This window comes from Cotesia glomerata, linkage group LG10, assembly GCF_020080835.1.
Source record: "Cotesia glomerata isolate CgM1 linkage group LG10, MPM_Cglom_v2.3, whole genome shotgun sequence".
Classification (NCBI taxonomy): domain Eukaryota; kingdom Metazoa; phylum Arthropoda; class Insecta; order Hymenoptera; family Braconidae; genus Cotesia; species Cotesia glomerata.
The window spans coordinates 12673815-12689171 of NC_058167.1; the positions used below are offsets into that span (position 1 = coordinate 12673815).

Genomic DNA, 15357 nt, shown 5'->3' on the forward strand with positions numbered 1-15357 from the left:
TTAAAGATATAAGCTCGCCCTGACATAATACTCATCGAGACCTTTCATTTGAGTACCCACATCATTTTTTCATATATTTTATATATTTATATCTATGAATATATGAAAAATATATCAAAAATGCATGTGGGTACTTAAATGAAAGCTCTTGATGAGAGTAACATCGAAATAAGCTCATACCTTGAAAAACATCAATATTTATCAAACTACAGTACAATTTAACTGAAGTCATTATTTAATAGAGCAAAATTTTATTTATTTATAATTCACAAATCACGTTAGTCACACAGTTTCTGCAAGATTGCTAATATTCGTCAAAGTTGACTTTTTAATTAAAATAAAATTGCAAGTGTCAATAACTGGATCTTTTACCTTATGATTTTTTTTTATTTTAAAACTTTGTTAATATTCTCATGCTGTTGAAATCCGTGTCTACCATTGCACCTTATTATGTCATGCAGTTGTTATTAATTACTGTAAGAATTAAAAAAATAAAACGTATTATGACGTAAAATGATATGAATGTTATTTTGCATACGTTCTTTTTTTTTTTATTTTTTTGTTTTTAGTTGTAAAGATTATTTGTATCGTATTACACGTGGTTAGAGTTAAGCGTATGTATTTATATATCAAAACGTTTTATGTTACACTTACAAGCAAAATAATAATACAAGTAAGTGCAAAAAGATAGAATAGGAGCGAAGCATGCGTGGCAGGTACTTTTTTATTGTATGCTCCGTCGCGACTCTCATATCCGTCGTAACGTTGACGTCATAGACGTTAGTCGTACCGTCCGGTTACGTTGTTTAGTTGCACTTGTGAGGGATTTGTGCCCACTGCAACTGTAAGTTTAATTAATTAAACCCTTTTAATTTTTAGTATAATTATTTCTTATTTCTTCTCTAAAATATTTGCTTAATAATTAATTAATTTAATTATAAATAGACTAAAGCTAAATATCAAAATCTATCTGACCTTTATAGGTAATTTAAAAAGCTATTTTTTATATGTTATCTATAATTTAATTAAAAATTCCCTGGGTTTTATTAAAGCTTAATATAATTAGTTAATTGTGTAATTTAAAATTGACAATTTGGAAATTTCTTTCAGTTATAAAGTCAGTGCCGCATGACTGCATTAAATCGATAAGTAATTGTATACATTGAAATATCAATTAAGGGTTGATTAATATTGAGTTACTTTTTTATAATAATAATAATATTATTTTTGTTGCAGTAAAAAGCACTTCCAACATGCTAGAGTGGGCCTATGACGGTGTAAATAGTTCAATTCCTCGAAACAGAGGACCAGAATGTGTTGGGTACTTATCACCAACCTACAGATTTATAGAAACTCTTGGTGTGTCCATGCTGACTATTTATTTGATAGTAAAAGGGCTTAAAAGTATAAGTCTGCCTAAAAATGTTAAGTATGTTAATCAAGACAGGACGGGGAAGAAAGTATTGTTAATTATAATGTCAATGGTACTTGGCTGTGAGATTGGTTTCAAGATAACCAGTCGTACTCTTGTTTATATATTAAATCCCTGTCATATTACGACGGCAATACAATTATATTTATTGGCTGCTAAACCAAGTCCCATGGTCACTGCGCTATTTAGGATACAAATGAACCTGATGAATGGGCCTGTACTTGCGTATTTGTTTCCTGAAACTGAATCTCGTAAAGTAAGCTATTATTTTTATTAATTATTTTATTTTAATAGTTTTTTAATTTTAGGGAATAAAAATTCTTAATATGATGAAAATAAAGTTAGCTGCCACCTAAAAATTTTTATAATTTTTTTTTATTAATTAAATTACAACTAAAAAGATATTTCTAAAAAATTGCACTTATAGTTTTTCAAGTTTTTTACATGTGAAAAATTTTTTTTAATTGTTTGATTGAAATTTTTTTAATAAAAAATTTCTAAAAATTTTGAAATTTCGGTTAACTTTATTTTCATTGTGATATGGTATTAAAAATTAAATTAGCTGACATTTAAAAATTTATATTGATAAAATTATTACAGAAAAAAAAAGTTTCAATTGTAAAAAACTTGAAAAACTATAAGTTTAATTTAAAAAAAGTTTTTTTTTGTTATGATTTAATAAATAAAAATAAATTAAAAACACTAATTTTAGTGTTATCTATAAAATGATACTGAATTTAATAGACATCTAGTGATTTTAAAAATTTTTAAAACAATTGAAATTTAATAGAAAAAATTTAGCAAAATAAATTCCACTTATAAAAATTTGAAGATTTTTTAGATGACTAATTTTAGTGTCATTATTAGAAGTTGTGAAAAAAAAATTTTAATTAGCAGACATCTGATAGTTCTTAGAATTTTTAAAACAAATCAATTGTTATAAAAAATATATTTTAAAAAATTCGCTCTTTTAATTTTTTATATTTTCTACATGTGGAATTTTTTTCAATATAATTTATAATACTAAAGTTAGCCGAAGTTTTTAGTTTTTTGATTCTTTTTTATTTAATTTAATTAGAACTAAAAAATATTTTTTAAAAATTGCACTAATGGTTTTTCAAGTTTTTTATGAACGAAAATTAAAAAAAAATTTTTTTATAATAATTTTTTCAATACAAAAAACTATAAAAATTATTAGATGTCTGCTAACTTAATTTTCATCTATAATTTAATTGTTAAAAAAAATCTAAAATATTTTTAGATGTCTATTAAATTCAGTGTCGTAAAAAAACTTCATAAAAATTATAGTTTTAATAATAAATTGGCTTTTTGAACTAAAAAGATTAATGTTTATAGCCGATACTATAATTAGAATTTACAATTTTTATTGTTTTATTTTTTTTTTAATTTTTAGAAGCCAATTAAAGTAGCGAAAATTTAAAAAAATACTTAAAAAGGATTTTATGAACCTTTAGATAAATCCAAAAAAATGAATAAATCTTGTTTCAGCTTTTCGCTGATAAGGCAATGTACTACTTACAACACGGCCTAATGTTAGTAATTCCATACTATTTAACGCGAATTGGTGGTGTTTATAGCGTCGAACCATTATCAGATTTTAGTTGGAGTGTGCTTGCTTACGGATGTAATCTTGCTTATCACTGGTGGATCTTGCAACTGGCTGCTTTGGTAAATATAATTAATTGATAACACCTTCAAAAATATAAACAATTAATTTCTGTAATTTTTCACTAATAATAATAATTTAATTTTACCTAAAAATAGCCCGTACAAGTTAATCTGAGCCACATCTTATGTCCTGCGATGTTGGATCCATTTGAAGGAAGATTCTATCGACTGTGTGCAGTTGTTCATGAAAGCTTGTTGTGCCCACTGCTTGCGAAGCTTCTTTACTTAATTTTTAATTATTTTCTCACGGTGTTTCCAGTGACTAAAGTCAAGTCTTGCATCAATCATACCATCGAGCATAAGTTTCCACAAAGCGAGTGCAGTGATGAAGACTCGAACTCAAAAGAGCGTAAAAATGGAGATTTACATGTCGAATAGCTGCTAATTAACGATCTCCAATCAAAATCTCAGCTATCAAGTATAAATATATAAATATGAACATAAAAAATGTCAATGAATGAAAAATTTCTGTGATCACATGATTAGATTGTCTAATTAAGCTAGGACTAATATAAACATCTTCATCAACTCATAAAAAAATGATATTAAGCTCATTATTTTTGTTAATAGTATACTATAATATTATAAATAATTAATAATAATTGGAGATGATGAGTAATAATCAACTTAGCATGATGAAAGGTGAATATGATAAATGAAATATAATTATTTTGATTACATATCGCTTAGCCGCGATAATTGAGTACATGAATTAAATGATAAATAAAGTAAAACGATTGGATGTTTTTACACAGTATATTTGATAAAATTGTGTGACAAGTTACAAGTCTGTAATATAATAATACAAATTCTTTTTTTTGATTGGTTTAAAATGGATTTAGAGTTTTTATTAAAATTCCAAAATTTAAGGGGTTACATGGATTTCCTTCGGGGAAAAATGGCCTATTTTTAATAATTTTTTTTTAATAGAAAAAATGAAATATTTTATACAAACTTTTTACTGTCTTAAAGATACATGTTGAATAAGGGATTACTTAAATTAAAAAAAAAAAAGATAAAAAATTCTGCTAATATGACGTCCGCGTGATCAGCAGAACTCCTAGCAGGATTATTTGAAGTGAAAAAAAAAATATGTGCTATTAAGACTTCAAACTAGGTCTTGACCGAAGGAAAAAAAAAGAAAATTGGATTTTTGGCAGAAATTTTGACAAAAAAATTAAAAATTTGGCTAAAATTTCGCGGCATTTTTTTTTAAATAGTTGTGATTGAAAAAAAAAAATCTTTCGTTCAAGACCTTGTAAATTATATCTCAAAGACCTGTCTAAAATTTCATCAAGATCGGTTGAGTAGTTCTCGAGAAATCTTGACAACCGTCTTTGAAAACATAGTTTTGAGAAAAATGCGTTTTAAGTTTTGAGTGAAAATACAACAGCGCTTTGAGCGCGCAACTTTTTAAAACTGTATCTCCGAAACTATTATTCAGATCGATTTGAATCTTTAGGACAATATTCTAGAGATGTTGTAGAATTTAATAAAACATTTAAAAAAATTTTTTGAAACCGTGAAACCCATGTAACCCTTTAATTACGCATGACCGAGCTTTATTAATTGTTAACTGTTAAATAATAATATTTTTCCGTCTTTTATTGGACGCTAGCGTAAAAATATTCAACTATTAAAAAATTACCAACAATCTAATTGCACGTGTACAAACAATATCCACTTAATGATAAATAATCGCAATAAAATAAAAATTAATTTATTTAAGTAATTGTCTTTTTAATTTAACTTGTTGCTTTAAATCCTAAATTGTTTTCCTTATTTTTTATTTATATTTTCATTATTATTTTCGTTAATTTTCTTTTAAAGCCATGTAAAAATAATCTGTATGAAATGACATTTACTTTGTTCAATATTCATGGAAGCTATATACACTACTTTGTACAAAACTTACTAAACTACATAATTTTATATGTAGATTAATAAATATTTACATGGAAATTTTTAGTTAGTACTTTAATTAGTTTCTTTTTTTTTTTTTGTATGCGATCGATTGTTTGTTACTTTAGACATTCATAGACTTATTAGTATAAAGACTCAAAAACAATTGTAATGTACAATTGTAATTAAATATTGCAGCAGCTAAAACAAATTTATCCTTAATCACATTATTTGTGATGTGATAGGAATAGTTTGGCATTATTACGGAAAACAATTCAACTATTTGATTGGAGTATTGTATAAAATAAATAAACTATTTACAAAGTTAAATAAATAAATAAATACTTAGGACGTAATGAGTAACAGCAGTCACATTTTTGTACAACAATCGTAGATAAACGATTAATATAAATAGGAAAAATTACTCCTTTCCAAAAAATTTTTTATATCTAATATACAATCCAAAACGAAGTAATTTAAATGAGTATTTGAATTTAATGACTTTTTAATAGTATTGCTAAAATTAAGGTCTCGATGAGCAATGACATACGGTTCGATGATAATTACTTTGTTTATAACCATCGTAGTCACTCGGTATCACAATTTGTTATAAACACCGTGGATCTTGTAAATTAACTGTGACAATGACAATGGCAATAATTAAATTTAAATGTACATGTTTCTTGTAATTAGCCATCGAGAGGTGGACCTAAGTACACCATTGATACTTCGGTATTACCGTACACCGCAGAAACAGCTGGGAATAGTTTTTTATCTGGTAATCCGCGGAATGCCACACCGAGAAATTCATAGTTTTTTTCAAATGACAATGTATTGTCGTCACAATCAAGTATTACCCGGATTCTTTCACCAACCTAATGTATATTATTTTAATGTTAGTATTGTTATAAAAGCTTTCATTAATAACAAGATGTTTCGTTTCTAAATTTTTATAAAAATTTAATTTTTGTTATTAAACTTCGGTCTTTTATTTTAAAAATTTACAAAGTTAAAATTATTAAAATGTTGAAATCAACATTAAAATTAATTTATGAAAATTAAGTTAGCCGACATCTAAAAATTTTTAGAATTTTTTTTCATTAAAAAAATATTAAAAAAAAATTTCATTCGTAAAAAACTTGAAAAACTATACGTGCAATTTTTTAAAAATATTTCTTAGTTCTAATTAAATAAATAAGAATCAAAAAATTAAAAACGCCGGCTAATTTTAGTATTACAATTAATTTAGCAGATATTTCATAATTTTAAAAATATTTTTAACACATAAATTATGACAAAAAAATAAGAAAAAAAATTGACGTATAATTTAAAAAAAAATTAAAAATGCAATTTTTTAATAATAATTTTTAGGAAGAAATTTTTTTGTTAAATAAAATTAAAAAATTGTCAAGTGACTGCTAACTCTAATGTAATGAAATTAACAGACAATTAAAAATTTTTTTAATTTTTATAACAATTAAATTATTATGAAAAAAATTTAGTAAAAAAATATGACATGCTGAAATATTGAGTGCGAATTTAAAAAAAATATTTTTTTAATCAAAATTGATTTGTTATAAAAATTTTTAAAAGTCTGCTGATTCTAGTATTATAAATTATTTTATTCAATGAAATTATGTTTTCGATTCTTAGTTTTATTATGATCAATAATTAAATGACAATATTAATTAAAAAAATTAAAAAACGAAACACCTTAAATATCACACAAGTACCTGATATTTAGGAGCATTATTAAGCAACGGATAATTTCCCTGCGCATCACCATTATGTAAAAGGTGATTGTCAACAAGGTTCCATCCCCAAGAATGTTCATCAGACCCCAATAAAGCTACGTAACCATGGCAAATAAGCGATGCTTCTTTAGTAGCAATGCCTATTACAGCGACAGTACCAAGTGGACCTTCCCAAATAACTTCCCAAGCATGACGTCCATGTCGGAATCCGATTTTTCCACGACACCCGTCCGTACTTTGAGCCACTGGGTTCCTGAAATTAAACCATCAATTAGATTGTCAAATTAATCTATAAATTAAATGAAAATTAATTTAGCAGATATTTAATAATTTTAAGAATTTTTTTTAACAAATAAATGATAGCAAAAAAAAAGTAGAAAAAAAAATTGACATGTAGAAATTAAAAAAAAAATTAAAAATACAATTTTTTATAAATAATTTTTTTGTTCTATAAATAAAATTAAAAAAGGATCAAGTGACTGCTAACTTTAATGTCATATAAATTACCAACAAAATAATATGATCATTAATGTAGCACATATTTAATAATTTTAAAAATTTTATAACAAATAAATTATGGCAAAAAAAATAAGAAAAAAAAATTGACTTTTAGGAATTTAAAAAAATACAATTTTTTAAAAATAATTTTTTGGAAAAAATCTTTTTGTTAAATAATGACATTAAAGTTAGCATTCACTAGAGAATTTTTTAATTTTTTTTAACAAACAATTTGCAGCAAAAAATTATTTAAAAAAAATTGCATTTTTAATTTTTTAAAAAATTTCTACATGTCAATTTTTTTTGTCATAATTTATTTGTTAAAAAAATTATTAAATATCTGCTAAATTTATCATCATTGTTGAATAAAATAAAAAAATTGTTAAGTGACAGCTAATTAAAATGTCATAATAACAATAATAAAATAATTTTACCTGTGTAAAGTAAATCCACTGGGTTTGATAAAAATATTTCTCGAACAGTCATTTGGATTCCAGGCATGATAAAGTGCTCGTAATTTATCTTTGTAAGTAGGTACTGATGACAATAATTCAGAGCTAAGTGCTTCTTGGGCCAATTTTCTAATGCAGTGCATCCGCCAAATTTCATTGTTTTCATCGTTTAAAAATCTATACCACGCTTTACAAACTAATAAACAATTTCTAATGGTATTTAAATCTAGATATGAAAATATTATTTCTAATACATGGTCAGATAGCCTGAGAACTATATCGTCCATTTTTAATGTCGCTGTCAATTATTTAAACTGATCAAGACAAAAACTGTCATAGACGCCGGCGTGAACACACACAACACACAATCTTGATATCAATCAGCAATCAGCTGTTGGATTATTTTTCTTCAAGGCTGGTCTCTATTTTCATTTTTTCGACAACCTAACCCTCAATTTGCGACGGTAATTTTTAAAAACTTGATCCCAAACAGCCAATCAAAATTATCCGCCTCAAAAATAAATTTTGTCTTTCGCTCAACAGAGGGCGCCTGAGAAGCATTATTCAGAAAATAACGATCAATTTTCCCAGCTGAGTGTCCAAGTAGTCAAGGACTGAAATAATCGAGTATGGAACACGTCTCAGCGCGCGCATCTAGATTATACATGTATATTTAATATAAGGGTAAGAACAAGGACACAGTGCTAAGTGAAAATAAGTTAGAGTGAGAAAAAAGTGAAATACCACGTGATATAATATCAACCAACCAGCTGTTTAGCTTTGTCCTGCCGCCAAGCTTATCCCCAGGTCTAGTTGCACGCAGAAGCTACGATTTCCCTGTTGCCTCATCATAAAAAATGTTTAACTACTTTTAACGAGGATGAGCTTATTGGTATAATAAATAAGTTAATAAATATTTATTACTTAGATTATTAACTGTCTAATAATATATATTATTTATTATTATTTAGTGTTTGAAAATGGTACTTTAACAAATGTCGCCATTTTGGTGATACCGTGAGTTAGTAAGTGCGGCAGTATAATTTATATTTTTAATAATTATATTTATTTCAGTTATACATTTGGGTACATTAAGTATATTGTTACGTGGTATTAATATCAGTGATGACACAGCAAAATAAAACAATGAATTTTTATATACAAGACGCTAATGGTAAGTCATACAAATGCCCGCCAATAATTCACACATGCATGCCTATTTTACACTCAACTTTTACTCCGTTATAAAATACCTTTATAAATTTATTTATTTACAAATTATTTTTTTTTTACACTCTACAATTAATCTAGTTTCAATATCAGCAATCGCTGAAAAATAATCTACAGTAATTATTGTGTTAAAAAATTTTTTGCCAACTCAATTCCTGAATTTTATTCCCACACAATGTGGACATATTTTATCCTAATTGTTCCAATGCTTCAATAGATATTAATTATTTTAATTACTATTACATCTATTTAACTATTAATTTATCCAATCTCTTGGAATTGAAGTGTGGTATTAATTTATTTACAAGAAAATAAATGATGCGTTTAATTCATTTCAGCAGTTGATTTATCTTAAGATTATTATCTTTTATTCGTAATGTATTTATTTATTTAGCTGTTTATTATTTATTAAACAGGGCACCCGCAATTTATTAAGGTAGTACAGAGTACACCTAATAAAGGTGCATTGACTAGCATAGTGGGAGCCACTAATACAAGTGGGATCAAAGTATTCAAGACACCTGGTCAAGACCCACAGGTTTTACAACCGGGAACACAAGTATTGAGGACCATCAGTTTGCAGAGTCAATCAACACCTGGTCAAAGTATGTTTTTTTTTTTTTATTGTCAACAAATATCTCTTACTGCTAATTACTATTTTTAAAATTATTTTATTTTTAACACTGATTAATTAGGACTGGTGACAATACCACTGCAAAATACTAAAATGACAGCAGTAAAAAGTGGAGATTCTCAAGGTTCTAAGACTATCCAGTTAACGTCTGCTCAAATGGTTTGTTTTATTATTATTTTTAATAAAGATAACCTATATGACTGCATGCTTTGTAGTACGTAGCACAATTTACGATTACGACAGCTATTATATGTACATATATTTTTTTTTTGTAGAGCACTTTAAAACAGAATGTTATGGCACATTCAGGCGGTGGTCAACAAATAATAAAAGATGCATCTGGAAAAACATTTGTCACTCCGTTACTTGATCATTCAACTAATCGGAAGCGTTATGACGCTGATGGTCATGATTACGTGCCACAGTAATATATTTATTTATTTATTTATTTATTTATACTTAGGCCCAAAAGCTTTTGCCATTAACAGGGCCACTAAAAATAATTGTAATTACAGTAAATTATACACAAGACACATTACATTTTACACTGATAGAAGGATTTCTTATGATACTGAATTTAACAGACATTTAACAATTTTTAAAATTTATATAACAATTAAATTATGCCAAAAAAATTAGAAAAAAAAATTGACATGTAGAAATTTAAAAAAGTAAAAAATCCAATTTTTTAAAAATAACTTTTTTAAACAAATTTTTTTGTTAAATAAAATTGAAAAATTCTCAAGTGACTGCTAACTTTAATGTCATGGATTTCTTAGCACTTAACAAGATTTCTTTGTATTTAAGAAATCATTTATTAAACATCATTTCTTAGCATATAAAAAATATTTCTTTGTATTTAAGAAATACTTCTTAGTATTTATAATATTTTCTAGTATTTAAGAAATATTTTTTAAATACTAAGAAATGATTTCTTAAATACTAAGAAATCCTTCTACCATTATAATGATTATATTATGTTAATTAAATTAAAATAAATTTAGCAGACATTTGATAATTTTAATTATATTTTTGACAAATAAATTTTGGTAAAAAAAATTGACATATAGAAATTTTTAAAAATTAAAAATGCAAATTTTTAAAAATCATTTTTTGGAACAAATTTTTTTGTTAAATAAAATTAAAAAATTTTCAAGTGACTGCTAAGTTTAATATATTAATTAACTATTTTTATCTGATTCCTTAATTACTATGCTGTTAACAAATTTATTTTTGAATTAATTTTTGAGTTAATTCCGCAAGTTTACTAGTATACACACTGAGAAAAAAAAATCTTTGTCCAGAAAAAAATTTCTTGGCTTAAGAAATGTTGAAAATTAATTTTGGTTTTTTGACAAAAGAATATCAATATCTATCATGATAATAAAATGTTGGCATTAATTTTCATAGATTAACAAACGAATAGGTTCACTTGAATTAAATAAAAAATACTTTGATTAATTCGATCAATTCTTGAGACAAGAAAATATATTCTTGAAAATTGTCAAGAATATATTTTCTTGTGACAAGAAAATTTTCTCAAGAGTAGTACTTTTTTTTCTCGGTGTAGATGCTAAGACTTTGGTAGTTAATAATTGAGTAAATCCTAGTAAGTCGCATTCATGGACACTATTTTTACAATCATATTACAAAGATTTAACATTTTATAAACAGAAAAACAAAATAAGTTAGTGTCAAATACTTTAAATAAAAAGATTAATGGACTGAGCCACGTTTCAGAAAAAACAACAATATTATATTCTATAAATGCTGTGTTACAATTATTTATAAATAATTATTTATAATAATTGATTAATAATAATTTATAAAAATTTCTTTATAATAATTGATTAATTATTTTTATAAATTTATTTATAATAATTAATTAATTATTTTTATAAATTTATTTATAATAACTAATTAATTATTTACAAATAATTAATTAATTTTTTTTGCTCTATTTATTTATCAACTGTACTATAAATTAAAATTTAATTTTAGCAAACGAAGAAAATCTGAAAAAGTTGGTAAAGGTCTCCGACACTTTTCCATGAAAGTTTGTGAAAAAGTAAAGAAAAAAGGCACGACGTCTTACAATGAAGTAGCAGATGAACTTGTTGGTGAGTTCACGAATCCAGCACACATGAATTCAATAACTGATCAGCAGTACGATCAAAAGAACATCAGACGACGAGTCTACGACGCGCTTAATGTTTTGATGGCTATGAACATTATTTCTAAAGAAAAAAAGGAGATCAGATGGTTGGGGCTGCCGACGAATTCACTTCAAGAGTGTGTCTCAATAGAAAAAGACAAAAAGAAAAAAATTGAACGGATTAAAACTAAAACTCAGCAGTTACATCAGCTTATTTTGCAACACATTTCATTTAAAAATTTGGTCGAACGTAACAGCTGTAATGAAAAATTACACGGTCCACCAAAACCTAATTCGGCAATTCAGTTGCCTTTTATTATATTGAATACTAGCAAAAAGACTGTTGTTGACTGTAGTATCACAAACGACAAGTAATTATAACTCTTATTTATATTTTATTCAATAATTATTATTAGATTAATTTGGTAATTTATTTTTTTTCTTTTAGATCCGAGTACCTGTTCAATTTTAACAATAAATTTGAAATCCATGACGATATCGAAGTTTTAAAACGCATGGGCTTGGCTTTTGGTAATTATATTTTATTATTTTACTTATTTAAAAAAATTATAAAGTTATTAATTATTAATAAATAATTTTCAATAAACTAGGTTTAGAAAGTGGAAAGTGTGTAGAAGAGAATTTACGGCGGGCTAAATCAATGGTACCTAAGTCACTGGAAAAATATGTCGAACGTAAGTTTTTTATTTATTTTTTTTTTTTTATTATAAATAGATCATTTTATTTTATAGATGTCATAAAGACGTATACCGGCAGAAGGTCGCGGTGAAAAACCATAAGAGCGTATAAAAATTTTTTTTTCGGATATTGACGTAAGGTAAAAAACCCAGTTATTGACACTGGCCTAGTTGATTGACACTTGCAATTTTATTCTAATTGAAAGAATAAAATGTTCTCAAAAAATCAATTATCTCAAAATTTATAATTCAAAAATTATATTAATTAATTTATTGAGTCGATTTGTTTTATTTAATTAAAATAAAATTGCAAATGTTAATAACTAGTTCAGTGTCAATAACTGGGTCTTTTACCTTAGTTTTGTCCGAAATGTGCAGAAATGCAAGAAAAAAATTTTATACGCCTTTGTGGCTCTCGGGATTTAACTTGGATGCCATAAAGGCGTATAATAAAAATTCTATTTTTTTTTTCTAAGTCCAAAAAAAATTTATAGTTTCCAAACTATTTTTTCTCCAGAAAAAATTTTTTTTTGCATTTCTGCACATTTCATACAAAATTACGTTTACTGATGAAAAAATTAATTTGACTCAAGAGCCGAAATCTTGAATCAAAAATACCATTTTGGAGAAAATGATTTTCTTGAGTCGAAAGAATAAATTCTTGAGACAAGAAAAATTTTCTTGAATCAAGAATAATTTCTTGATTCAAGAATTTATTCTGACTTAGGAAAACATTTTCTTCAAAATGGTATTCTTGGTTCAAGATTTTGGCTCTTGAGTCAAGTTAATTTTTTTATCAGTGTTTTCCCGACAAAAAAAATTTTATTATACGCTCTTGTGACATCCGAGGTGGGCCCAGGAGCCATAAGGGCGTATAAAAAAAACTTTTTTTCGGAAATCAATGTATTTTTGTATGAAACGTTCAGAAATGCAAAAAAAAATTTTTTTCTCCAAACTAAAAATTTTTTTTTGACAAAAAATAGAATTTTTATTATACGCCCTTATTATACATGCTTGTAAATTAAAATGAAATTTATTAATTTAAAATTAATTGATTAATTAAAAAAAATTTCTAATCTAAAAATACAATTATTTTTATATGCGTAGATATTTATAGATTTTTAATAGTAATTGTAATGATGATAATAATGATAATAATGAAAATTAAAATCAAATTTATAGAGATGGCTTCAGGCGATTTAGACAAGTTTATCCCCGTTACTATTCCCGGACCAAGTGCACCAATAGAAGACGTGGAAATAAAAATGGAAGGCTCTGGCTCGCGGCCACCGTCCTCATCGCACACTTCGTTATCCGGAGAAGCGTCTCCTCCGTCACACTACTTTTCGGAAGACGAAGAAGAGGAAGAAGAAATGAGTGAACAAGATGACACAGTTGACAGTGATGTTGATGTTAACTAGCACTCTTAAACTGATGAATTAATTTTCTAACATTAACTATTAATAAGAACAGAAAGAAAAAAGATTTCTTGCTTTGCGAAATCTATGGTACCTATTAATTCACACGAACGAAGATCTTATTAGATCATTACATCCAGATTGGAAATTTAAAATATGTTCTTTACGCTATTATATTTCAATAATAAATATACAGATCAATTACTAGAAACTATATTTTAATTATTAATAGATCTGTTGTATTGTAAATGCCGTGATAATTTGTTACTGCATTAGTTAATGCAAATGTGGCTTGAACATTTTTCCTTTTTATATCATTAGACACGTACTGGATATTTTTTAATATAAATTTATCAATTATCAACGAGATATTTGGAAAGCATCTTATTGGGATGACACTCAATAAAATATTAAAGTTCAGAACGATTTAATTTTATGATAAGTTATTTTTGAGCTCAAATGAATCAGTGAGCTTAAAATTCATTATTGTATTGTAAGTTATTATTTCTTCAGAATGAAAATAATAAACAATAATATTAAGAATTAAGATAAAAAATAATGATAATGATTAATTAAAAAAACAAAAAAAAATGAGAAAAAGAAAGAAAAAAAAATACAATAAAATAAAAAATAACAATGGCTAATGTGTGGAATAGGGTGGCGCAAAAAAACCGACTTTTTTTTTTAATCTCGAGTAAAAAAATGTTTGTTTTTGATGTTTTAAGAGCTCTCTCCAAAGGACAGCTTAAAAAAAAATTTTTAAAAGGTCGCTCCAAATTTTTTTTAAATTTTAATAATCGTCAAAAATCAAATTAAAAAAAAAAATTTTTTTTTTCGTTACGTCATAATTTTATAGACCAAAAAAAAGGTTTTCCTGAAAGTTTCAGTTCAAAATGTGAATTTTAAAAGGTCGCTCATAATTTTTTTTTATTTATTAATGAATATTTAATTGGATTAGCATTTTTTGAAATGTAAAAAAAATTATGAGCGACCTTTCAAAATTTAAATTTTGAATTGAAACTTTCAGGAATTCATTTTTTTTTGGTCTATAAAATTATGACGTAACGAGAAAAAACATTAAAAAAAAAAAAAATTCGATTTTTGGAATTTAAAAAAATTTGGAGCGACCTCTTAAAATTTTTTTTTTTGAGCTGTTCTTTGGAGAGGGCTTTTAAAACATCAAAAACTACCATTTTTTCACTCGAGATTAAAAAAAAAAAATAGTAGGTTTTTTTTGCGCCACCCTAGTGTGGAAGGTGATTGTCATTCGGTGCTAATTTAATCGCGCATCGTATCACAGGTTTATATACATAGAATGTATGTATTATAAATTATAATCCAATCAATATTATCTCGAGTACATGTATAAAAAAATATAACAATTTCATATGGCACATTTATATTAACATTTTAAAACTGTGGTAAATAACAAATTTATTAAAAGAAAAAAACAACCATTATTATGAAAAGTAATTTCAATTTATAATTCAATCTA

At 25.6% G+C, this 15357-nt stretch overlaps 3 protein-coding genes across 6 annotated transcripts; 2 read left to right on the plus strand and 1 right to left on the minus strand.

Moving 5' to 3' along the window:
- Positions 1-700: 700 nt before the first annotated feature.
- On the plus strand, positions 701-4849 carry LOC123273132 (transmembrane protein 164). Of its 2 annotated transcripts, XM_044740360.1 has the most exons (5): positions 725-844; positions 1111-1149; positions 1237-1688; positions 2942-3121; positions 3218-4849. In XM_044740360.1, the coding sequence occupies exons 3-5, from the start codon at positions 1254-1256 to the stop codon at positions 3497-3499; spliced, it is 897 nt and encodes a 298-aa protein (XP_044596295.1). In that variant the 5' UTR covers positions 725-844; positions 1111-1149; positions 1237-1253; the 3' UTR covers positions 3500-4849. The 2 variants fall into 2 exon arrangements, with proteins under 2 accessions (XP_044596296.1, XP_044596295.1); XM_044740361.1 differs by lacking the exon at positions 1111-1149 and having other exon boundaries at positions 701-844.
- On the minus strand, positions 4720-8284 carry LOC123273133 (F-box/SPRY domain-containing protein 1). Its single transcript, XM_044740362.1, has 3 exons — positions 7710-8284; positions 6757-7030; positions 4720-5898 (listed from the first exon to the last, which is right to left on the minus strand). Exons 1-3 carry the CDS (start codon positions 8012-8014, stop codon positions 5713-5715), a joined length of 765 nt encoding a protein of 254 aa, XP_044596297.1. The 5' UTR covers positions 8015-8284; the 3' UTR covers positions 4720-5712.
- Positions 8285-8477: 193 nt separating this feature from the next.
- On the plus strand, positions 8478-13920 carry LOC123273131 (transcription factor Dp-1). 3 transcript variants are annotated; one of them, XM_044740356.1, is made up of 9 exons: positions 8478-8619; positions 8802-8901; positions 9374-9562; positions 9653-9750; positions 9867-10015; positions 11593-12117; positions 12195-12277; positions 12358-12441; positions 13627-13920. In XM_044740356.1, exons 2-9 carry the CDS (start codon positions 8853-8855, stop codon positions 13863-13865), a joined length of 1416 nt encoding a protein of 471 aa, XP_044596291.1. In that variant the 5' UTR covers positions 8478-8619; positions 8802-8852; the 3' UTR covers positions 13866-13920. The 3 variants fall into 3 exon arrangements, with proteins under 3 accessions (XP_044596291.1, XP_044596294.1, XP_044596292.1); XM_044740359.1 differs by having other exon boundaries at positions 8527-8632; XM_044740357.1 differs by lacking the exon at positions 8478-8619 and adding an exon at positions 8725-8744.
- The last annotated feature ends 1437 nt before the right edge of the window (positions 13921-15357 follow it).